Below are 24638 nucleotides of genomic sequence, written 5' to 3'. Positions count from 1 at the left end.
TCATTATCCGGTGGGCAGCGTTGCTTGCAGCGCTGCCTTGTCAGACAGGTAACTCTGCCATCGCCAGGCTGCCTGGTGGCGGAAGCCTGGCGGAGTTACAAAAGTGGCAGTCATGCCATGAACATTATATGGCGGTCTGGACCGCCATGCGAGTGGCAGTAATTACCGCCACCACCAGCATGGCGGTCCGGATCGCCATGTTCATAATGACCGCCTTAGTTCTGTCAATGAATTAACATGTATGTCCATTTAACATCTCGTATGTGTAAAGCCCTTTGCAGAACAGTGTCTGGGTGTGGGGAGAGGACAGACAACTAGGCAGTCTGATAACCCTGAAGAGAAGCGACTAGCTTCAGACAGGAATTTTGGATTGGTGGTAAGGACCACCCTGACCTAATGAGCCTCGATGAAATATATTTCTGTGGTTAAAGCCTATAACTCAATGATGCTTTTGAAGGAGGTGACTGCTATCGGGAAGTCCCCTTCCAAGACAAGCACTCCAGCCCTGCCAACGGAGTGAAATGGTTCAAAGGGTGGACCATCAGCTGCGAGAGCTACATTTAAGTTCCACAAAGGGCTGGAGGCGTAACTTGAGGCTCTCCATAAAAGATGGAAAAAGAGGGATTTTTAAAAGGGATGTATGTTTCCTATTTTGCATGCAAGTTGCAACTTCAGCTAGGTATAGACTGATGAAGGTGCATACCAACACAGACGTTTGGAAATGGAAGCAGATGTTTGCAGAGACTTTGGGGGGTGTTTTTACATAGCAGTAGTGGACAAACCTTTTCCACTCTGCTGCTTAGCAGGAGTGTGTAGTCAAGCATGGGCACTTCATGCAGAATGAGCATACAGTCCTCTCATGCTTGAGATACCCAAACATTAGTTGGAGCTTTTTGGGGTCTGAGCTGACCCTAATGCCTGGAACAATAAAAGGCGCAGATGTTGTGCAACTGGCTCACTTTTGCTTCTGCTGTTGCACCGATCCAAACTCAAGACATTGGGAATCTGTGCTGAACAGTATAGATGAGACGCTGAACTGTATGATTCTGATTTCCAGGGTACCTAGTTCTAGGAGATGACAAGTCATTCACCCTCTAAAGTCCCCTTAGAGGAACCTTATTAAGACCGGTGTGCAGCCAAGCAGGTGACTGTGGCAGTGTGGGGGACAAACAGGTCACTCGACCTCAATCAGAGGCCACATACAGTAAGGGAGATAACAGGCGTGGAAAAGATCGCATTGACATTAGAGCACAAAGCACTTTGAAAAGCTCCATGGCCCATGTCTTGTTCTTGTCGAGGAGTTCAAGGCGCTTACACGTTGCCCTAGGTGTCTCAGAGAGCTGCGTGTCACTGGGCCATACTCGGAAACTGCAGAACTTTAGGGGAAGGCTGTGTCGGAAACGAGCCTCCGTCAATGTCCAGGTCACACGGTACACATCTTTGCATATTTTCCAGGGTAATGAACCGGACCTGGTCGAGGTGGGTAGGGGTGGGGAAGGGTGCAGAATTAATTTCCCTGTTCGTTGTGTCTAGCTTTTTCTTTTTTTTTTAAACTTTTTATTATTATATCATTAATATACTGAAAAGCTTTGCACCAGAAACAGAGCATCAACAGGTGACGAGATGGTATATTTGGCAGTTACCCTTTCCATCTCCTGGGCTCACAACAATCAGGAAAGAGGAGACAAGGAAGCAAAGAACAGATCGTTTACTTGGATCCCCATATTGGGTAAGAGACGCGTCACGTCCTTGTGCCTGAAGGAGACAAATACCCAATCTTTCTTAAATATCCCTTCTCTCCCCCAGGTTTCCTTCTCATGGGCAGTTTTTGGTTCGCCTCACCATTAATAGCAACGGCCATCCTCTCTCTACAGGTTCTGCATTTCCCAGGCGCCCCATATTCTCTTAAATTTGTTCAGGCATCCCCTTCCCATTATACATCTTTTCCCAATATTTTACTACGCTCCACCCCAGTCTCCAATTTATCATATTTGAGAGGCGCACAAAGCGCCTTCTGCTCATTTTTCAAAAACCCCGGAGCAATGTACAATCGGTGATCTGGACTGTTTGATGCACATTTCTAGAGTCATTAGCACTAATGCACTCCAATACCACACGCCGCTTCTCATACCGCACCACTACTTCAGGAATACACCTGCCTTATGGCACGAGCACCTAGGAAGAGGGAAGTGAACTGCAGGAGGATGCAAATATTCTCCGAAAAGCAGATGGACAACATAAAACTTGAGCTTAACTTGATTCATGCAGAATGAAACAAGAACAGCGCAAGGCACTACATGTCAGTACTGCATTGTACTCAGGTCTATAAAGATGAGCTCAGCCCTTGGAAAGGCCATGGATAAATTATTTAGTCCAAATAAAGAGCCTGCAGGGAGTTCATCCACAGGAAAGCCATGTGCTTCAAACGGCAAAGAAACAAGTGGGAAAAGCATTTTTCACAATGGAGCCTGAACGGTTACCTTACACAGATGGCCAACGAAATCAGCTTCCTGCTCAGTACAGGACTGGAGAGGGCATCTTTGTCATTAATGAACCTTGAGCTCTTTCCACAATGACATGGTCACCTGTGTCGCCACCTGTCATGAATAAGCCACTAGCTCTGGGTTTCAACCGTATTCCAATAGTGAAAATGGCTTTTAATAACCCTGGATTCCAGACTGTCGAAGCTCAATGGACCTGCTTGTGCCGTGTAATTGTACTGGCTCGCATGAATATACAAGCATTTCAATGTACCGCGGTCCATGACTCGGACAGTCCACAGAGCCTGGCCTGCATAGTTCCTTTCACCAAGTAACCAGAACCTGTGTAGTTCAGGACACACATCAGTGCTCCTCCAGCATTGGCATGAAGGCTCCAGGAGCCGACAGCCAACCCTGCCAAGTGCCACACATCTTCAATTCAGTTAACACATTTCAGAACCTCCCGCACCTCCCGAGACTGTCACACAAATAGCATTCGGTCTCAGAGTGTGGGGTACCAATCCGGTCTCATTCACTGCGCAACCTTGAGAGTGCAGCTGTCTCAGGAGGCCGCTGCTGACGCCATGGGTTCTCGAGCACCAACAAGGTACTATTTTGTACTCCTTAATGAAGTTACGCCACTAGGCTCCTATCCAGTCTGAGATGTAGAGCATACTTGGTCTGAGACAGATGAGATGCCAGCCAACAGGCGGGCAGCCGCCCAGGGAATAACAGCCCTGTCTGCAATTGTATTACAATAAGCTTTATAAGGAAAAGATTGCATACCCTGTAAGCATCTGTTTGTAAAGTGTAGTGCTGTAGATTCACATGCTCTGCATATCCTGCCATCTAGTGTTTGGCTCGGATTTTTTCAAACTGTTTTTCTTCAAAATGTCTGTTTAGTCACAAGAAGCAGTGGGTCCTCCCTCAATTGGCAAACCGCATGGGCACCAACTGCATTATTTTTCATACAGAGGGTGAGAGTAGTATGGGGTGGTGAATAACAAACATATGAGTCACATGCTTCCAAGGAGGTTGGGTGCCTTTGGATCCACAACACTACATGCTACGAGTAGAGGCTTACAGGGTAAGTGGCCCTTTATGCTTGCAGCATGTTACTGTAAAAGCAGAACCCTTCTACACGCAATGCTAAGTGTGTGGTTGATGTAGATGTCTGAAAGAGGCCTGGCTAAGACATCCACACAATGTTCAGCCGAGGTGTGTAGGGTGGACCAAGTAGCTGCTCTGCAAACATTAGCCAATCAACACTGGGCAGAAAGGCCATGGTTGCTGCCTTTTTGCATCTAGCCTGGAGGGATTGCGGGGGTAACAGGTCTTTTAGCTTTATGATCACAAGTCTGGAAACATCGGACAATCCACCTGGTGAAACCAGATTTGGAAATGGCTTGGCCCTTGAGGGGGTTTAGTGAAGTCTACAAACAATTGGGCAGCTTTGCAAAAGGGCTTCGTCCAGTCACAAGAGAGCCTGTCTAAGGTATAGAGTGTGAAGGGCTCTTTCTGCTACAGAGTCTGGCAGAGGGAAAAAGACTGGGAGTTCTATGGAAACCATCTTCGGAAGGAACTTTGGGTTAGTGCAGAGTATCACTATCTTTATGAGCCTGAATACAAGTTTCCTGTAGCATGAATCTTGCAATTCACCAATGCGTCTAAGATGTTTTGGCCACTAAAATGCAATCTTCAATGAACCGTACTGGAGAGTGCAAGAGGCTTAAACGAGGCCCAGTGAGTCTAATGACGACTTTATTAAGATTCCACACCAGTGCATGGGGAATTCTCAGAGGGAGGATGAAGACTAACTACTGATATGTGGAAAAGAGAGAATGGTTTCCTGTTTTGCATGCAAGCGGCTATGGCTGCGAAATGGAGCTGTTTAGAAGTGTAAGCAAGAGCTGACATTTACAGGTGAAGCAAGTTGCAGGTAATGTGCTGGACTGTGCTTTTCAGGAGTCCAAGTGACGAGGATGCAGTAATGGACAAATCTTTTCTACTTTGCTGCGTAACAGGCTTGTGTATTAGGCTTGCAAGAATCTTAAGATGTCCATCCATTCTTGTAACAGACGCAGGTAGCCAAACTCTAGGAACGAACAAAGGTGCCAAATTGCTAGATTAAGCTTTTTTTGCAGTTTGATATAACGCAAACAGGATCCAAAGTTATCGGAGTGCATTACATAAGTACTAGTAACATTACATACACGAGGACACATCCATTTTTTGTAGGCACACAGATTAAGTGATTTGCCCAGAACCACAGGATGCGGAGTCAATGCAGACTCAAACCTGGTTCCCCAGCTCCAAAGTCAGCAGCTCTGGCTGTTATATCACATTCTATGGGGTCTGGCTGTATGGTGTGGCCTGGACATCTGATGAGAAGGTCCAGTCTGTTGAGAGTATCTTGTGGGGGCTGACTCGCATCTCGAGGAGTGCTGAGTACCAGGGTTGTCTAGTGCAGGTTGGGTCTACGAGGATGAGACTAAGATGTCAGACATCTTCCGGACCACAAATGGAAAGTGTGCGAGAGGAGTCCCTGATAAGTCCATCCACAGTGCATTGCCCATAGACCGAGTATGAGCACTTGGAAGCAAGATTTGGGCATTTTGGAGGATGGCAAAAATGTCTGTGGAGTGCCCCAGCACTGGAGGTAATGAGTAGGTCTTGCAAGTTCTGCTCTCACTCATGCAGAGGTTGTCATCTGCTGAGGTCAGCCAGGTTGTTGTCCACTCCTGGAAGGTTCTCAGACATAAGGTGAATGTGGTGTCAGTGTCCAATGCAATCTATGTCTTTGGTGCCAGCAGGGACAGGGGAAGAGAGTGATTATTGCTCTGTTTTTGGAGATGGTACACGGCTGACTTGTTGGTTTTGAGTAGTACTACCTTGCTCTAAATGAGCAGCAAGATGTTTGGCAAGGAGCTTGAGGTAATTCATGTAGTGCCCCTGGTGAGGAGAAGCCCACACGGTTTATATTGCCATGTGGTCTACAGGCAAACTCCCTCCCAGCTGGTTTGAGAGATGTCCATGGTGATTTGCAGATAGGGGTTTAGGACAGACTTTCCCTGCAACTGATTGTCGCTGTTCCACCACTGCAGAAGGTGATGGGCGCTGATGTTTACCAACACTAGATCCTTCACCTGACCCTCCACTTGTGACCAGGGAGGCGACAGGCACTGTTGTAGGGGCTGCATGTGGAGCTGGCCCTCGGGAACCACAGGGACGCAGGAAGCCATAATGCACAGTAGGCGCATAAAGGTTCTGACAGAGCTGATGACGTGGCTGTAAAAGAGGTAATAGCTGCTGGGAAGCAAACAGGCTGGAAGGGCGCAGGCTTAGCCTTTGACTCAGTTGAGCATCTCCCCGAAGGCTGCACTCATAAGGGCTGGAGTGGAGGGGGCTGTATCCTTTTTAACTGTACCTAGTATCTGATCAACCTGCGGGACAAACAGATGTTCTCCTTAAAATGGCAGACTGAGCAGATGCCGCTAGACCTCCGACTTGAACCCTGAGGTACAAAGTGAAGCAGGTCGTCTGATACGGATACTGAAGTTGAGGCCTGAGATGTGGTGTCCGCGACATTAAGGGACCAGCAGATGGTGGCACCAAAGATACTTTCCCCTCTGCTAATATCTTTTCCCCCTCCTCTCTCTGAACCCGTCTGGGAGAGGCTTGACTAGCTCTTGCAACTCATTCCAGTGAACCCGGTCATAGCAGAATAGGAGTCCGACTGAGTTAGCCATCCTCTAGTGGGTATTGGTTCCTACTGGTACCCTCCTTCTGGCAGCACACAGCCTTTTACTCTCCTTATTGGGGATGAGAGCATCACACATGGCCTGGGACACAAATCCTTATGTAGGCTGTGCCATTAATAGAAGGTTTGCATTCGATCAGTGGTGTTACCACCAAGGCCTTGATGGGCTCCTTAAAAGGTACTGGGTGGACTTTAGCATATGGAGGACTTGTACTGGTCTCTCAGACTGTCTCTGAACAAGGAAACAGATTTCCACATGGAGGACATGCATGTCTACTCTGTGAAAAGTGGCCGTCTATTAAATCAAGTCCTGGTATGCCATGGTGTTGTCCAGGGGAGATGCCCTTACTAGAGTATTATCCAAACCTGGATCACCAAGGGGAAAATCAAAGTTGCAGTAATCCCACGGGTCACCTGTGGGCGCTGGTTCAATTGGTGCTTCATAATGGTCAAGAAGGCTGGAGGGGCTTCCGTCCCCATAAAGGATTGGGGGATGACTCCGGCAAGTATAAAGGCAACAGAGGTGGTGATGCGGGTGGTAGTTGTGGTGGGCGGGGTGGAGGAGAGGTGGAAGTGATAGCTATGGAGGAAGAGGAAGTTAAACGTAGGGGAGAGTAATTGTAACCCTGTGTTTTTGAGGCATGAGAGTTGGACGAGGCTCCAAAGCCAACAGTTGCTTGAATATTAGTTGCAGTGTTCTGACGCAAAGTCTCATAAGCTGCTGCTGAAGGAAGCTTGGTTGAGATGGGTCCTGTTTGGAGATGGACGAAAATTCGTTTTTACTTGGCATCCAACCCCACCCGCACTCTCTGCAGGACAGGTTGCTCCGAATCAGCGCCAGCTCACAATGGAATCCACGGAGCCGATAGGGGCTTTGAAGCCAATGACGGCCACTCGGTCACCAGAGACCTCTGGATCAAGGTTGGTCTCGGTGTCTTAGGCTTCAAAGGACCTCAGGGCTTATGTGGGATCTTAGGGCTCGATGACCTAACAGGGTCAGTGCCTGAGTGGAGCACTGTTGGCTCCAGAGCCTTTGATCAGTGCCAACCGGAGCCAGAATGCAGTGGAGGACCCAAAGTCTGCGTGGAAGTCACAGGGCTTGATGCCCGACCCCTTTGGAGTGGTGTTCTGCTTTCGGAGGCTGTGATGCAAGTGTTGGTGCCGACCTCACTTGCAACCCTTGCAGAGGTCTTCACTCGAGAGCTGGAGGACTCTGTGGTGAAGGTACCTCTTCTTGTTTTTCCTCCTGGTCTGAGAAGGAGGGAAAAAAAAAAAAAAAAAAAACACCTGTGAGCTGGGCACTAGTTGATGGGGTGGAAAGCCTGCAGGTCAGGCGCCTAACCTTAGACATCAAGGGGTCTGCTCTACAAAGGTATTGGAAGGATCCCCAGAGGGCCGTCCTTCCATCTTCGGATGTGTCCACCTTCTCACTCGCCCACAATGGAAGGTCGTCTTTGAGCGGAAGGTAAGGCAGGCCTGACTCGCAGTGCTGATATGGTTGGGGGAGACACCAATGTCAAGATCTCATGGTGGTCGGAATACAAATAACTGGTGTAGCAGCGGAGACAATGTGGGAATAGTGTCCGTTCCATGACCCTGCACGCAATCCTTGCAGAGAAACAGATGGTGGGGAAGGTTAAAAAACAATCTAACATGAAGTCTGTGCCCACTGCGGAAGGGGTTAGACCATCTGCAATACATACTACTAACAGTTATGATATCCCTGGCCCCCAACCTTTGCCTCCAAGGACACCCCACAGCAAATCCTCGACTTCCAACTATACTAGGTGCTACATGCACGCCCCAGAGCACAGACTGAAGAGGTAAAGCCAGCCCTGCTCAACAACCACATGTGCACCCCTGGCACGCAGACTGGCAAGGCCACCTAAGGGCTTAGGGGCCCAGTCTTGAGAAGGGGTGGGCGGCCCATACACAAGAGGCCTAGCTGTCTGGGGTTGAAACGCAACAGCCATTTGTCTGTAGTTGTCAAACACCTAATGATGGAGGAAGCACCATAAGTTGTACTGCAGTTTCTGGCTTTCAAGTAGTTTTTCAAAGGTTGAATTTTAAACATTCAGAGTAAGATTAGAAAGATTTGGGACCACATGAGACAGAGGGCGTTACATGTGTCTAAACACATGCTTCATCCAGACACACGTCATGAAAAGACGGGAAGGAGATAGTGTCTCTCTCTCTCTCTAAGTGGCAAAGACGAAGGGAGAGAGCACAGGAGGAATGGAAGGAAACCTAGATAAGTAGATAAAGGAGGGGACAAAGGAAGGAAGAGAACAATAAATTGGAAAAGAGAGAGAGAGAGAGAGAGAGAGAGATCAGGGTGGAAAGTGAAATTCCAGATCAGGGAATTAAGAAAGCAATAGAAAAGCTGATACAAAAGGAAGGCAAGGGAGAGAGACCACTGAGCCTGTGGGGCAGGCGACATCTGCAGTCGCTGGGCTCCACCGCAGGACAGTTAGGGGCCGACGCTATTCAGCTTGTTCTGCTCACGACGGTCACACGCAGTCTATCCTGGTCCAAAATCTTCCATTAACAAAGGGCCAAGGATTTACAGGGCCCTCTGTCGAGACAGAAAAGGGGTGATTTAGAGACCCTCCGTTAGGAATCCAGGGGCGATGCAGCTGTTTTAAGGCACTGTCTAGATCATTACAGACCATTAAAGGGATCAATTGTGATCTCTCCCTAAATCACTTTGTTCTACTCGTCCTAAAGAGTGACAAGTGTCACACAAACATCGAAAAGTCAAGTTCCGCTGGTGACACGGAAATGTCGCAGGTAAGCTAGGTACAGCGATTGACGTAATTGACTTTGAAAAGTGCTTTAATAATACAGAACAGGATTTCTTAAATTTGCCAGCCTCCACTGCATGAACTTAGGGCCTCTCTTTAAGGTTTATGCTTACGTATCATGCCTAGGGCCCTTTCCCCATCTGGCATGATACTGAACAGGGCTGGCCCCTCTAACCGGTTGTGTGTGCCTGCACCTCTAGCACAGAGGATTCACATGGAACAGGATCTTCAATGGGAATCCCAATCAGAATTCTTTCGGTACTTACAAATCAGAGCTCTACTGTTGCCATACCCGAGGGACACAGACTGATTCAACGCTGTCAGAGCAGGCATACGCCAGACATTTCCCGCTTGAGGGAGACCTGGGAGTCCGAGTTACATCATTCTGTCCACAGGCCCTCATGGCGCTGCAATCTCTTTCAGGACACAGGCTCATAAAATGCATCTATCTAGATGTTAACTGCTTTGGCAGAACTAAGTTCAAACTCTCTACTAGGTCTGTAATGTGTGATAAAGAAGAGGAATTTCCTTCTTGTGGTGTGGGGCTTCCGGGTCAGCTACCCGCTTTAAAGATTTAGATGTGCAGGAGCGCCATATCACTCGACTTCCCCCCACCACCACCCGCCCCTCAAATAAAATAACAAAACAAAAAAAAAGAAACACACACCTGAATATACGGAAAGAATAAGATACCAGCAACGATGGACAGACGTTCACTGGACTGGGTCAGGTAATAGCCCAGAATTGCAGCTCTACTGCGTTGCGGCATATGGCCACATCACGCCATAATGCTGGCACTGTTTATTGAAGAGGCAAAGGTGCGCCTTGAAAGCTTAAGATGGCACCGGGAGCTCCCATGCATCCTGCAACAAGTCTGCTGTCTTTCTGTAATGCTGGGCAGATTCACACTTCGCAATGGAATGCTTGAATAGCTTGTGTTTTCATGCTCCAAGAAGCACCACTCTTTAGTTGCTTGCTGTCATAGTCTTAGAAAATGGCAATAAATGGTTGTATAAAACAAATAAAAGGAGGATCTGACATCACACTGCCAAGAGAGTTAATGGAAACGAGACAGGAAAATAATGTCACTGAAGTGAGAAGCAATGCAGACCCGGGAGTCATGAGAGGCGGTGCACAGCTCAGACTGAAGGCTTGAATATCACTCCCCTCCAGGAGGATGCAAGGAGCAGAAATGTTTCTATCGCTGCACATGGGGCGTGCATGTTTCGGCAACAAGGACAGCTAAAACCAGGCTGAGATCCATGTGTGGCAGAGTCAGACGGTGAGGAGTGAGTGCATCAGCCCTTGGAAGCGGAATCTTGTACCATCAGTGGATAAGGCCATCGATTGCCACCAGATCTGTGCCCATCCAACAGACGGACGTCTCTTCTCTAGCAACTCGCCCTCAGTGTCACGTGCAGCATGCTTGGCACATCCAGTGAGCCCTCAGTTATCCCACGCAGCCCACTTTGTTAATCAGCATTTGCCATCTCATCTACCCATAGAAAGGCCAACCTCCTACCACTAACAGGTCACTTTCCACGGTGAAGGACTCACCTGGTAGGGTACTCGTCCTTTTTATCGATACAGATGGTGTGTCCTCGGCCGTACCACTCTCCATCATAGTGCAGGCGTCCGTCCTCCGACCGGGCACTGTGCGGGAATTTCTCCAGCTTCGCAGGAACTATAGGAAACAAAGAATGAGCAGCTGCTGCAAGGAATTACTACTCACCCCAGTAAACCAAAGAGGTCCAGAAAGCAGGGACAGGCTCTCTGCGCTAATGCGTCTTAGCTCGTCTCGTCTGATTACGTGCGCTCTCTTACCAAGAGGGAGGATTTCAGTCATGTGCAGATGCTCATGTGTGTAAAAGGTGTGCGCCTGGCTGCTTACACTGCGAACAGTCACAGATGGCCTCACATGATCACATGTATGAGGATACTCACAGATCCGAGACGTTCCGTCTGAGTGGCGGCTCCTGAACTGCCCCTTAGGGATGCTCAGATTAGACAGGGCTGTTCTCACACGGCCTAGTGAGATTACACTAAACGTGAAGCTGCACTACTGTGAATAAAACCGCCGTTCTAAGATATCCGGGGGTGAATTACACGGCGGCTGCTCCGAGTGCCTGAACGGGGGGCACTGATGAGAAGCAGGTGCTCAATGCGGATACGGATCGTCACTTAAGCCTGATTACTACACAGAAGTGGGCTCAACTGCAGGCCATCAGGGCCACCAAAGGGTGGTTGAAGGAAAAGGTTAGATTCACATGCTCTGCATACTTCTGCCATCTAGTGTTGGCTAGGACGATTGCATGCTTTTTTTCTTCAGAGAAAGGCTTTGGAGTTACAGTAGGAACTGGGACTCATCACCCCCTCCCCCATCTCCGGTTAGGATCATACGGCATCAACTTCATGTTATAGACTTTTTCACACAGCAAATAAAAGTTGCATTGAGTAGTGACAGTTTCAAGTTTAGTTATTTAAAACATTTGCACTTAAAATATTAAAACAGATACATTCATTTAAAAACGTTCAAATGATAGAAGTTGATTTTGCAAAGTAGAAATGATTAAAATGTGCAATATTCTGTATAAAACAAGATATAATTACAAATTCAATACTGTATCGGTTTTAGTGCAAAAGGTTATAAATAACTTAAAATAAACTTGATAAGTGAGCAACGTAGAACACAGTGCTGTGCACATGTGTATTATGAAAGGAAGTTCATAAATCAGGAAGATATCTGCAAGTAAAGCTACTCATTCTTGGGAAGGAGGGCACAAGTGAATCTACAGCATTACGAACAAATTCTTACAGGCTAAGAAAACGTTTACGTTCATAGCACGTGTTGCTGTAGGTAGACATGCTCTGCATAGACTGTAAAGCAGTACTCCCCTTCAGGCGGTGGTTCCTTGTGGATGATGTACACGTCTAAAACAGAGTCCTTAGGGCGGTTTGGCCAAGCATCACCTGTTGGCAGGTTAAGGTATCTACAAAGTAGTGCTTAGTGGAGGAGTGTGGGGTCGAGCAAGTGGCTGCTTTACATGTGTCAGCTGCAAAGACATTATTAAGGAAGGCTATGGTTGCTCTTTCTTACGTGTAGAGTTCGCCCCGGGGGTGACCGGAATGGCTCTTTTGACTTTATGACAGCAACTTTGGATGCACTTGACGACCTACGTGACATTACCACCCTTACAAACAGGTTGATTGTGGGGTCTGCCACAATCGACCTGTTTGCCACAGGCTACTAACTGCTCAGCTTTTGCGGAAGGACTTGGTCCCGTCGATGTAATAAATGAAAGCCGGTTTGACATCTGGGATGGGGAGGGCTCTCTTTGCTAGAGTCTGGGTGAGGGAAGAACACTGGTAGTGCTACAGTTTGGCTGAAGTGGAAACGTGAAGCTACTTGGGGGAGGAACTTTGGATTGGTTCTGAGAATGACCCTGTCTTTGTGGACGCAAATGAAAGGTTCTTGTATCGCAAGGGCATGCAAGGGCATGCCACTCATGGCTACGAGGAAAACTACTTTCAGGAAAGGAACTGCAGAACGCAAGGGATTATATGCGAGGCCTAATCTCTTCAGATGAAGAAATTTTAAATGTTCTGGGCAGTAGGCAGGGGTGGGGCCCCAGATATTTGGAGATGCAACAGCAGACAAATCTCTTCTATTATGATGCATAATCGGCTCATGTGGTAAACCTGAGAACTCACACAAGATGCCCATGCACCTCAGGTGCCAGGTTACTAGAGCGAGGTGTCTGAATTCACCCTGGTTCTGCATGAGAAGGCTGGGCCTAAATGGTGAGCTTCTCATGGGGCCTTAATGCCACTTCAATGAGTGTTGAATACCAGGGCTCTCCAACCAAATTGGCTGGCTACCAGGATTAGGGTTTGGGATGTGTCCCACATCTGCTGAACCAACGATGGAATGAGTTTAAGAGACAAAGATTCCCTGGCCAATGCACTGCCCTTGGGCTGTGGGCATGGATATCTGGAGGCGTTGTTTCGCCATCTTGAATGTGAGGCGCTGTAAGTGATGGAGTAGGTAGAGTTCCCACTCATGGACTTGTTGATGCCTCCAGCTGAGCTGGTCTGCCAAGTCGTCATTCACCCCTGGAAAGTAGACCATCAGAGGTGCATGCACTGGCAGAGCGCCCACTGCCAGATCTGCTGCACTAGTGATGAAAGTTAAGAAAAGTTAGTGACTTTGTTTTTGGGGATAACATATGGAGGTCATGCAGTCTGTTTTGAGAAAGACCACTTTGCTTTGACTGAAAGGAAATCTTTGAAAGCAAGGCGTACAGCAAGTAGCTTAAGACACTTGATGGTACGCCGGTGATGAGGAGACAAGATCCCCTGCATGTTCATATGAGGGGTGCGCACCAGCAGATGAGGGCGGTGTCTGTGGTGTTGGTGACTTGTGGAATGGAGTCTGGGAAACGCTTGCCCTGCAACAGGTTTTTGCCATTTCATCACTGCAGAGAGCGATGGGATGCTGGCCTTCAACACCAGATCTTCCCACTGACCCTGCTGCTTCAGATCATTGAGCCAAAAGGCATTCTTGCAGCAAACACATGTGGAGCTGCACATGGGGTACCATAATGATGCAGGAGGTCATCATGCCTAGCAGGCGCATGAAAGTTATGACTGCGAGTTTTGGACCTGCTGGGATGACAACACCCTCTGCGGACTGAGGAAGGCTTTCCCTGAAACCGCGCTGAGTATACACGTATACACCATAGGAAGGTTTAAATTTGGTGGGGTTGGATTTCGTGGCATTTATCGTGCACCCTAGGTTGTGGACCAAGGAAATGATAATCTCCGAATGTGCTAGATATTGGAGCTTGCACTCGATCTGGATCACCCAATCGCAGAGGTAGAAGAAAGTGTGGATGACTAGGTGTAGGAAGCTGACCCTTTATGTGGTATGTTAATACTGTGTAAAAGGTCCAGGGGTTCACCAGGCTTGGAAACAGTCCCACAGTGCTCTATTTAGGGGTAGTGCGGTCGAGCAGCCTTTGGCTTAACACAGAGGAGTGCAAGACATCCACACAATTGTCAATAAATGAGACACCCGACTCAAAAAGGACATACACACCAATTTATAGCAAGTATCTTAATATAGGTTTAGGCAGCAGAGAAAATCTCTCAGGTAATTACACATTTAAATAGGAATTCTTTTCACAGTGAAAAAATGGACAGTGCAACTTCTGAATTCTGCAAAGTTATCCTATGGGAGGAAAAACAAGTTCTGCAAAGAGGTAGAGTACAGCCACTTACAAGACCAATCTCTAGGAGTTAAGGTGAGTGATGGGCAAGGTCCGAGGCAGCACCAGCAGTACATCACCAGCGGCATGGGGGCAGCCGAGTGCATGGTGCAAAACAGTGTCAGGTGCCCGATACGTTTCAACAGAGATCAGTCGCTGCGAACAGTGGCTGCAGGCTCCGGCCAAGAGGCCATTCGGACTGAACCAACAGCAGGGTTCGGGCCTCACGATGCTAGGCCCAGGTGGGCACCTTTGGTCTTCTTCTCGACGGCTCAGGGGCGATGGGTGCATAGGCATCAGGTTTTTCTGACCGGAGCAGTCGCAGTAGAGTGGGGCTGCATGCAGAGGGGGCAGGCATTGGTGGGGGGTCCAGGAGGGGTGAAACCACAACGGACTCGGACTCTGGAGGGCTGGAGAGCCTTGTTGGCACCGGTCGACCACTTCAACTCGGGTCAGAGACAGCAGGTGCAATGGTGACTTCAGGTGTTGGGTTTTGGTGGTTCCAGAGGATTCAGAGTCCCTTCTTTGGAGTTTGCTGGAGAACAGGCCCTCTGTTCACAGGAGGTCTGGAGTCTTTTTCAAAGGCAGACAGTCCTCCCATGTTTCTGGAGTCATAGATGCAGGACGAGTGAACTTTGGTGCAGATTTTGACGAGAGATGCAGACAGGCTGGCGGGGTTGGTACCAGGTTCCTCTCCTGTGAGGGGAGCCAGATTTGCATTCCAAAGGCGGCAGCTTCTTTGAAGCTCACTGGCCCAAGGAGGCTATTCAGCAGGTCTTCCTGTGGGCGGGTGTGTTACAATCTCTTCCCAGACAGGCTTTTGTTCTGGGCCTTCTGAGAGCAAAGGGTTCTCACAATAAGAGGACAGACTCTTGTTTGGTGGTGGAAGGCTGGCTCCAAGTGGTCAGCAAGCACACCAGAGGCTGGTAGGTTTTCATGGGGCACCCCTAAGGCGCCCTCTGGGTACATGCATTGATAAATCAATCACTGGCATCAGTGTGGATTTATCAATACAAGATGTTTGATATCAAACATCCCGATCTTCAGTGAGGCCATCATGCAGCTGGGGAAACTCGTATTGACCAGTGTCCAGCACATCGATTTAAAATGGCTTCCCTGCACCCTTAGCAAGCCTAAGAATCGACAAACCAGAGGCATATCTGTTCTTGCAGTTATGCCCTTACATGTAAAATAATGCGCCCAGCCTTCGGGCTGTAAGGCCTGCTGCAGGGGTGACTTACATAGACTGCATGCAGTGTTAGGAGACATGACACACCGGGATGTCTGCCATGTCGTGTTTTCACTTTTGCCTGCAGTGGTAGCTTGGTATGTGCTTGGTGAGGGGTCTCTTAAGATTGCACAATTCGTTCTGCAGCCCTTGGTGACCCTCCTCAGTAACCCAAGCAACAGGGGCACCATTTACTAGGGACTTGCAGAGGGTGCTAATAGATTTGCCAATTGGACAGTTCTGGAGGAAAGAACACTGGTACTGAGGAGCTGGTTGGCAGCGACCCAGAGCACTTCAGAAAGTTCCATCATACCGTGCAAAAAGTGTGTTTGTGGGGGTGCTATTGAAACAAAAACCCAGCTCCCTACACTAACTCCTTAAGGGAGTGGTCACAAAAGTCTGACGCTTTCTGACAAACAGTGGTAACCTCGGGAAAAAAAATATGCTGCTTTGTGGTGAGTGGCCTTCATTACCAAGTGAAAGGTAGCACTGATGGGTTGGATGAATGGGGGATATGAAAGGAGGTCTCCTTCAGGTCTAGCACAGTCATACAATCACCTTGTTGAAGTAAGAGGGCATGACATCCTGTGGCGTTGCCATGTGGAAATGTTCCGAAATGATGTGGCGATTGAGGTGTCCAAAGTCCAGGGCTGGCCTGAGGGAGACGTCCTTCTTGGGAATGAGACAGTAAAGAATAAACTCCATTGCGCTCCCACTGGGGAGGGGATACTGGTTCTTTGGCCCCTTTTTGAAAGAACACTTGCACCTCCTCCTCCAGAAGGTAGAGATATTCTTTGCTGAGGGTTGGGAGCTCTGGGCAGTAGCCGTGGCAAAGCACTGCTAGTACCCATCAAGTTGATGAGATCAAATTCCTTCCAGTGAGACAGAAACGGCTACAGTCTTCTGCACTGTGCCTGGGGTGGAAGGCGGGAGAGTCAGTGCTTGGAGGTGGAAGTCTCCTTGCTAGAGCACCTCTATCCATGGCTTTATCATTGCCCTTGTCGCCTGGTGTACCCTCTTCCTGCCAGCAGGTAAAAAGGCTACTGCGAGTCCCATCCCGTCGTCCATGGGGTCTTAGACATCAACTGCGTCCTGGGCATTGGCGTCAAAGGGGCCTTTGGCTTAAAGTCGAATCTAGGTGCATGCAGGAACAATTGCGACATTTCAATGCTCTTAGGCGGGAGCTTTGTCGACTCAGAGGCCTACAGGAGACTGAAGGTGGTGGCGGCCCTCAAAACTGAGGATTTTGGCACAGAGCTGGACTCCCCAACCCCCCTCCGGCACAGTGTTCTACCTGTGTGAGGCATCTTAACAGGCTAAGCATATGTATCAGCCATACTCACAACTCTGATAAAGGATTTTGTTTGAGGGCTGCTGTTTGTGGTTTGGGAAACCTTTTCCTCCTGGTCTGAGCAGCTGAAGACTGCTTCTGGACATGGTGGTATTTGGTGGGGCAGAGTGTCCTGCAAAAATGTGAGGTGTCTTACCAGGGGATTGCTGGTGCACCCAAAATCTCTCCATTTCTCTATCAGAACATGTTTTTGACTGAAAGGGGAGGCAAGGCAGTTTTCATACACAACACTGTTGTGGTTAGGTAAGAGGCAGAGGTTACAGACCTGGTGACGGTCGGACCATGGATACTTGGCACTGGGGACAGTATAGGAAGGGAGACCATTCCAACACTCTGTGTGCATTCTCTTTGCAGAAGACAAAACGGCACACAGCTCTCGAATTACCAGAGGCCCTGGCAGTTGTGAAACTATTTAATGGCGTCAGTCTCTGAAAGCTGTTGTGGAGAAGAGCGCAGACAAAGAGGTTCTCCAGTTCCGGGTGTTGAGTTTAACTGAAACTCCACATCCAGGCCTATGAAAATGAGGACACACGCAGTCTCAGAGCCCATCCGTACACTTCCTGACGCAGTGGTGGGGGAAAAAAAATAAAATCTAACCAGGAGTCCCTGACCATGCACATTCCCAACTAGACAACCGGCAAACATCTGAGACCAACACTAGATGGCAGAAGTATGCAGAGCATGCTACATCAACACAGGTTACAAAAAAGTTATGCCATTAGAATTCTACTCCCAATGAAGCACCAATACACCCATGTTCACACCTCTGGTACTGTAAATGCAACAATCCTCCCTCAGCCAGTATTCTCACCTACAGATACAGCAAGGCCACGCACGGAACAGTGACGTGGTGAAGCACCTGGGGAGCGGAGTGAAGCTTCTACCAGATCTGAGGAAAGAAGAGATAATTATCAGGTTATTATTGCCAACAGCCCTCCCCAAACCGCTCCTAGAAAACATACCAGCTACAATACTGAGAAGCTGTGACGTGCACCCTGTCCCAAGTGGCGTTAAACTACAGCACAATGTCTGCTCTTCCCAGGGACTCCAAACTCCCATCTCTTTTCCCTCCCAAAACACACACCAAGTCACACATCTCTCTCCGCTCCTGAAACACATCTGCCATGCCTACCTCTACGCCTGCAAGACCATGCACCAAGACCCCTATTACAAGCCTCCACTTCCACTAACTACCACAACTGCAGTGCCAAGGAAATTAGGAAATAGGTTATGTTCCTCTATACCACTGCTACAAGCTGTTCTAATTAGGGTCATATTGGCACCCTTTGGCCCTCGGAAGGAGCAGATATCGTCTCAACACTGCAGTTGTGGCATGTGGGGCTGAAGCAATCCTGACAAAATGTTGTCTTGACAAGAAGTTATTAGAAAGTCAAAATACTGACACAGAAAAGTTTAATGTCTGCAGGTCCAGTTGGGATTTTAACTCACAAGCAGTAGGTGAAACCAGATGTAAGCAGCGAGAACTCAACTCGCAGCCATCTTGTAAGCAGCAATATGAAAAGGATGGCTACTGGCTCTAAAACAAGACTTATCATAGCAGAAATCAGCTCTGGCATGGCAAACTGACACAGGGAACGTGGGCTATGATGGGGAGGGGGCGGTTTAAAAAAGGCCTTTGTTAAAAGTGGTGTTGTGTCCAAATGTATGGCTGAACAGGACAAAATCTCCATGGCTACGAATGCATGCATAGAGGGAAGCCTGAAGAGTATTTGTAAGGGAGTGAGAATGACAATTTTACAAACCACTGGCAGATATGTTCTCATCTCAGACCTGCAGTACAAAAATGCCTTAAGACTGACAGAAGGGAGTGGATGAGCAGACCAAAGATAGCAGGACAAAGATTGCATGCCAATTATCATGTTTGCACTTCCTTGTAATTGCAGCATTGTCTCTGCCCTCCACGGGTATATCACCAGCTTTAGAAGCTCCAGCAAACAGTTCGACTAGCTGCTGTACTGAGAGACCTGCCTCCACCCCATCTTTAATGCTGCAGTACTCTACTCCATGGCTGAATATCTGAAAGGATTCTTGGTGACTTACCTTCTGCCTTTACTCTGTGAGGTCCAAGTGTCGCCATTGCCTGAGAGGAGAACAGAGTTTGGAAACATCTGTTAGGGCACCAGACAAGGAGGCCAGAGAACAATCATGCAGCAGTACTAGAGCGGAGCACCTCTTTCTCACCAACACCCCTTCTACACCACGTACAAAAGCAGATGCTGAACCCTTCAAAGGTTCCAATGTTGCAGGACAGAAGCAGAACACTCTCCAGTGGTTTCTTGTGCTATAGCCAGTTGCTCCAGACACCCCCATCCCCAAGCTGGCACACTCAATGCTCCAAGCAATGCCCAGTGCTGCCTTCCAGTATCCTTTACTGCTGAGATGTAAAATGGGCTAAGCCCAGTGGAACGAAAGGGCTCTAAGAAGCAGTATAGGAGCAGGTCTTCTCCTACAGATGCAACCACATCCTGTCACAGCACGGCAGGATATTCAGTGTCTGCTTGTACAAGGTCAGATTGCTTCCTTCCATTCCACCCTTCCGACACACTTCATGAAACGAGAGCTGCCCGTCTAATCTAGGGTGCACAACATTAGACTTCCTAAATTTCAAGTGCTCTTCGTGGCCAGCATTTACAGGAAGTTGCAAAGAGCTGCGGCCTAAAACAGCAGTTCTGAACCTTTTGACTTTTGCCCCCACCCCCGAATCATTACTGGAATCTGGGGGATCTAAACCCAGTCATTACTGGAAGCCGGGATCAACCACCCTAGGAAGTTTGTATGATTTGGACCTCAAACCAAACACAAAAAAGTATACACCATACAAATGCTCACATATTAAAATATTTTGTATAATTCACAATCAAATATGGTAAAAGTTTTCAAATGTTCATTGTTTTATTGCTAAATATTTATTAATTTTAAAGTTATTCGATTTAATATAACAGTTGTGGACCCTCAAGGGGTCCTCAGACCATAGGTTACGAACCCCTTGTTAAAAGTAGAAAAAACAGCAGCACTGTTCAGCTTTCACGCAACTCAAAGGCAGAGCACGACAAACTCATAAGAATGGAGTCTGGATACAAGTGACGTCTGAATTTATTCACTAGTAGGTTTGTGAAGGGATAAGGTTTTGTGAATAATAAAGGGTGCCATGAACTGAAATTCCTTGCCTGTAGGTAGCCACTGAGGATACTCCAAGAGGGTGCGAGGTGGAAGAGATCACTCGGAACAGAAGACACACTGGTGTGAAATGCAGCTGACCAAGTTAGCCAAACTCAGGTACTGCCATCATCTCCTACTCATCTCAAGTCGGAGAAACCAGACAGACACCAGCAGCAGCAGCCGCTGGTCTCTAGTGGGAGAAAAAGGAATGACGCTGCCCCAGCAACACCTGCTGCTAGCCTCAGGTAGAAGAAAGCAGAGTGACACCACCATCCCTGCTGCTAGTATGTGCGAAAACCACAGTGATGTTGGTAGCAGGGGCTGTAGGGATGGTCCAGCTAGCAGGCCTGCTACGGACTCCCAGATCCTGAGGAATCAGTCAGCAAGGAGCGAGCGTTTTAAGGGAACCTCAATACGTGAATTGTTCAGAGATTCTCCAAAGCAGGTGGAGGGATAATGAAAATTATAGGCGCGTAGGAGAGGGTCACCAGAGACTTGAGATGTTCGAGGCTTTATTCCCTCACTGCTATCTTGTGGTTGGTAAAGTCTGCTGCCAGTGATGCTTTAAATGCACATATTTAGGACTTATGAGGGTGTACTAATACACTGTGTGTGCACAGTGGAGCTAATTCAATGGCGGCCAGCTCAGAAAGTATGTTCGCTTTCATCCTTCTTACCACGTCACAGGCTTGTGACACAGGAAAAGCAATTGCAGTACATGAGCTGGAAGGGATGACTGCCTCCCAGCCCTCATGCAGCAGGACAACTAGCAGTGTTGTGTGACTGCTGAGAGAACTTCAAAGTGCTGAGCAGTCCAGCAGCCATGGGCTTCACAGAAGAAACGAGAAACAGCACTGCAGCTAAGGGATACAGTCCTGATACACAAGTACAAAGCAGCTGTACAATGAGGCCACCATCAGAAGCCGACAGTAACATAATTAAAACAAGCAATAGAATTAAAATTCACTCAAGTAGACACACATTTCCCGCACTCCTGTGCCAGATTTTCAATATCATCAGTTTGCACTCACAAATGCAGCATTAGGCGGGCCACAACGCAAAGTCAGACTCTAGAAGTCAGAAGACGCTGAACATCTCAATCTAGACATGCGACCATGTGAGGAACAGATAAACAACGTTCAGATATGGGGCACTGTCGACAGGGACTAGCTGGAAATCTGTGTGAGTAGTAGACTCGGGTTCAGTTAGTCTTCCTAATCACGCAAAGCACAACAACCGTACAAAAAATAATTCCCGCAAGGGATTGAACTATTTATTCCATGAGTGCTTTACTATGGAGCATAGAAGTTCCTACCTTCCTGATCGACGTCCAGTCCTCAAGTATGTCCAGGTCCTGCAGCATGTACACTATATATGGGCGTTTGAAAGTTAAGGACACTTGGATTTACACATTTTTTCTGAACAGAAATTAATTATAGCCTGCACCCTCATCCTTTTAAGTTCAGATTTCCTTTGCCTCTTGTGCCCTGTCTCCTTCCTCACCCCCCTCCCCCAGCGCCACAACATTCAGCACTGCCCCCTCCCCTGCTCAAACAACGGATTAACTTTTTTTAAAGGCCGCACCTGCCCAACTTAACATACACACAGTTAAATGCTTAAATCAGACATGGTACAACGAATGGGAGTAGACAGGCCTGCTAAACTTACTTTAAAGTGATGGAAATTAGCAAAGGGTACAAGACTCCCCACCCCACTGCTGTTCTAGTCATTTAAACGTTCCAGGAACCCAGGGAGAAACTTGAAAAAACAGCTAATTTGCCACCCTCAAGCCATCTGAAAATGTGATTAATTCCTTGGATGTAATGTCTGGGATAAAGCAAGCACTGCAAAAAGCCCCCACCCCCACTGCTAAGCTCCCTTCCCTGGCAAAGGGAAAGAGCCTCAAACGAATAAGGTGGCATGGCACCTCATCTGGGCTCAAGAGAAGTCTCTACAGAGAAGTGTAAAAGCAGGTTTCCAAGCCTAGAAGCCAGGTCTGTGACCAGTCAATGAGTGGATGGATCTTAAAATGTGGGTCTAAAAGCCGTTTTTCTACAGACTAAACTTAGCAGGTGGGTCTTAGCAGAGGGCAAACATTTGACTGTCGGACCAATTAATGCTTCTGTTTCAGAATGGGTGTCAACACCGTAATGGTTTATGAACAGGCCCATGAAATGTCCCTACACAGCCTATCTGCAAGGGCATAAGAAACGGGACTTCATCTGGCTATGCCTCCCTTGGAAATGGGTTTCCAAAAGCGTGGCTGCAAACAAGACAACTGCTTTACACAAAGGTCTAGCCCATGCAGTACATGAGAGCTGGTTCACGTCAAATGTCCTGCTTAAAGGATCTGGAAAGTATGCTGGAAGCTCAAGGTGATGACATCTTAAAAAGACAGCATGCATGTGTGCTTACGTCGACTTTGTCCTTGTCGACCTGCATGAATGGTTCCCCTCCTGACAGCTAGAGTTCATTTGGGCAAGAAGTAACTACTACCAGAGAGAAGCAACATTCCACGACAACACCTAAAACAAGCAGGAGTGCAGTAGCTCAGACGGCGATCCTACAACCCGGGTTAGTGCAGGCATGCATAGAGGGTAACCTAGGTGAATAAGTCTTCCCAGCCATTCCATTAAGGCTGTGGTAACAAAACAGAAATGAATTACTCGTTTCGAAAGTAGGTAGCCACTCCTGACAAAACAATTACAACAGAATTGATTTCTAGACCAGCTTCCTTTAGGGAGAAAGATATCAGACTATGTGCTGTGGTAAGTGCTTTGTTCTACTGAGCTGCACAGCGAGTCCATGCTTTCCCTGTGACCAGGGCAGTGGATATCTGAACGCAGACAGTGGGCATATTCTGTGATGAGCAGTGGCACCTGGTGTGTACTGTGTCCGCCACTTTGAATTGAAAATATTGCGATTCATCTCACACTGGTGCATTTCCTGACTGTAGTGATGCAAAGACCTGTGCCTGGCTCGTGCTTTACCAAAAGATGCATGTGGTGGCGTTTGAGAACCCTGTGGCCTATCTTGTGTTCAATCTGCAAGACTTGTGGAGCGTGTTCCTCACAGTTACCAATTATAGTACATAGTGGGTACATATATTCTCAGCTAGTGGCTCTGGAATGCTTTGAATGCAGTAAACCTACTGGTTTGAATGAAAAGTGTACAGAGTACAGCCTGGCCAAAGTTAGCTTGTTGGCTTGGTAAGACATACACACAGCAATGCTTTGTGAACGTGTGTTGAGTGGACAAGGTAGCTGCCTTGAAAATGGCAGCTATAGGGATGTTACCCAAGAAAGCCCTAGAGGTTTTCTTTTTTGCAGGTAGAGGCGAGTCTGGGAGGGGTTGGCAAAGGCCTCTTGACTTCTGCTCAACAGGTTTTAATTCACCCAACAGGCTTTGCCCGCTATAAGAGAGTGGGTGTCCCTTGTGTGGTTTGGCGAAAGAGAAAAATAGTTGTGGTTTACAGAAAGGTTTTGTCCTACCAAACAAGAGGGCTCTCAACATTTAATGTGCAAAGAGCCCCCTCTTCTACTGAATCTGGTTGTGGAACAAGCACCAGAAGCTCAATCGTTGGAGTTGAAAGAGAACCACTTTAGGGAGAAATCTGGGGTTTGTTCTAAGGACTACCGTATCTTTATGAACCTGAAACAACGGTTCCTCCAAGGTCAGAGCTTGAAGCTCGCTTTCAGGCCCGCGTGAGGTGATGGCTACTAGGAAGGCTACTTTGCAGGAAAGAAACTATAAAGGGCGCAAGTGAAGTGGCTCGAAAGGAGGACCAATGAGCCTTGTGATAATGTTGAGGTTCCGTACGGGGCACGTGGTACCCTAGGTGGAATAACCCTATATTCCTTTGAGAAGGCCTTAAAGGCTTGAACTCTGAAAAGGGAAGCGTGCTCATTATTCTGAACATAAAAAGCAACTGCAGCTAGAAGAAGTCTGATGGGTGTATAAGTGAGATCTGACTTCTGCAAGTGACACAGACAGACAATGCCTTGGAGGAGCTGCCTTGAGAGGGTTGATGTGCTTTGGAAGGTAGTAGTGGACAAACCTCTTCCATTTGGCTGCATAGAGGCCCGCACTGTAGGTGTCTCCTTTGGTCTTGCACTCCAGAGGAAGGTTGAGGTATCCAAACCCTAGGACTATAGCAGCCAAATTGCAAGATTGAACTGTTTGGGGTTCAGGTGCACGACTGTACCCTGGTTCTGCGCCAGAAGATCTGGTCAGATGGGCAGTTTCTTGTGTGGGATTAGAGATCGCTTGAGAAGGGTGGTGAACCATGGCAGTCGTCTGCCCAGGCGGGAGCCACCAGCATGAGACTGAGTGATGTTTGCCAAAGCTTCAGAACCACAAACAGAGTAAGTGGGAAAGGCAAAAAAGCACAGAGGGACATCCTTGACCAGTTTTCTATAGTTCATTCCCAGGGAATGTGGATCTCTTTAGGCAAAGTTTAGTCATTTGGCATTCCTACTGGCATCTACGTCAGGAGACCCCAATAGCGGCTGGGGCTCCCACTTTTAGACTTGTTGCTGCATCCAGCTGAGCAGGTCTGCAGAGTTGTT

At 47.9% G+C, this 24638-nt stretch overlaps 1 protein-coding gene across 6 annotated transcripts in view; it reads right to left on the bottom strand.

Moving 5' to 3' along the window:
* Window positions 1-24638, bottom strand: part of BRMS1L (BRMS1 like transcriptional repressor) — a 68795-nt gene that overhangs the window by 10279 nt on the left and 33878 nt on the right. For 4 of the 6 annotated variants that reach the window (XM_069209129.1, XM_069209130.1, XM_069209135.1 and 1 more), the window contains 3 exons: window positions 21386-21450; window positions 18952-18991; window positions 17702-17779 (listed from right to left, as the gene is read on the bottom strand). In XM_069209129.1, the coding sequence (XP_069065230.1) occupies window positions 17702-17779; window positions 18952-18991; window positions 21386-21450 (183 nt within the window). Of the gene's footprint in view, window positions 1-10601; window positions 10729-17701; window positions 17780-18951; window positions 18992-21385; window positions 21451-24638 lie in introns of all 6 variants that reach the window. The other 2 variants (XM_069209131.1, XM_069209132.1) reach the window with 1 other exon arrangement.

The sequence above is a fragment of the Pleurodeles waltl genome, chromosome 9 (assembly GCF_031143425.1).
Source record: "Pleurodeles waltl isolate 20211129_DDA chromosome 9, aPleWal1.hap1.20221129, whole genome shotgun sequence".
NCBI lineage: Eukaryota > Metazoa > Chordata > Amphibia > Caudata > Salamandridae > Pleurodeles > Pleurodeles waltl.
The sequence above is the reverse complement of the archived record's forward strand: the minus strand, read 5'-3'. Positions and strand labels throughout refer to the sequence as shown.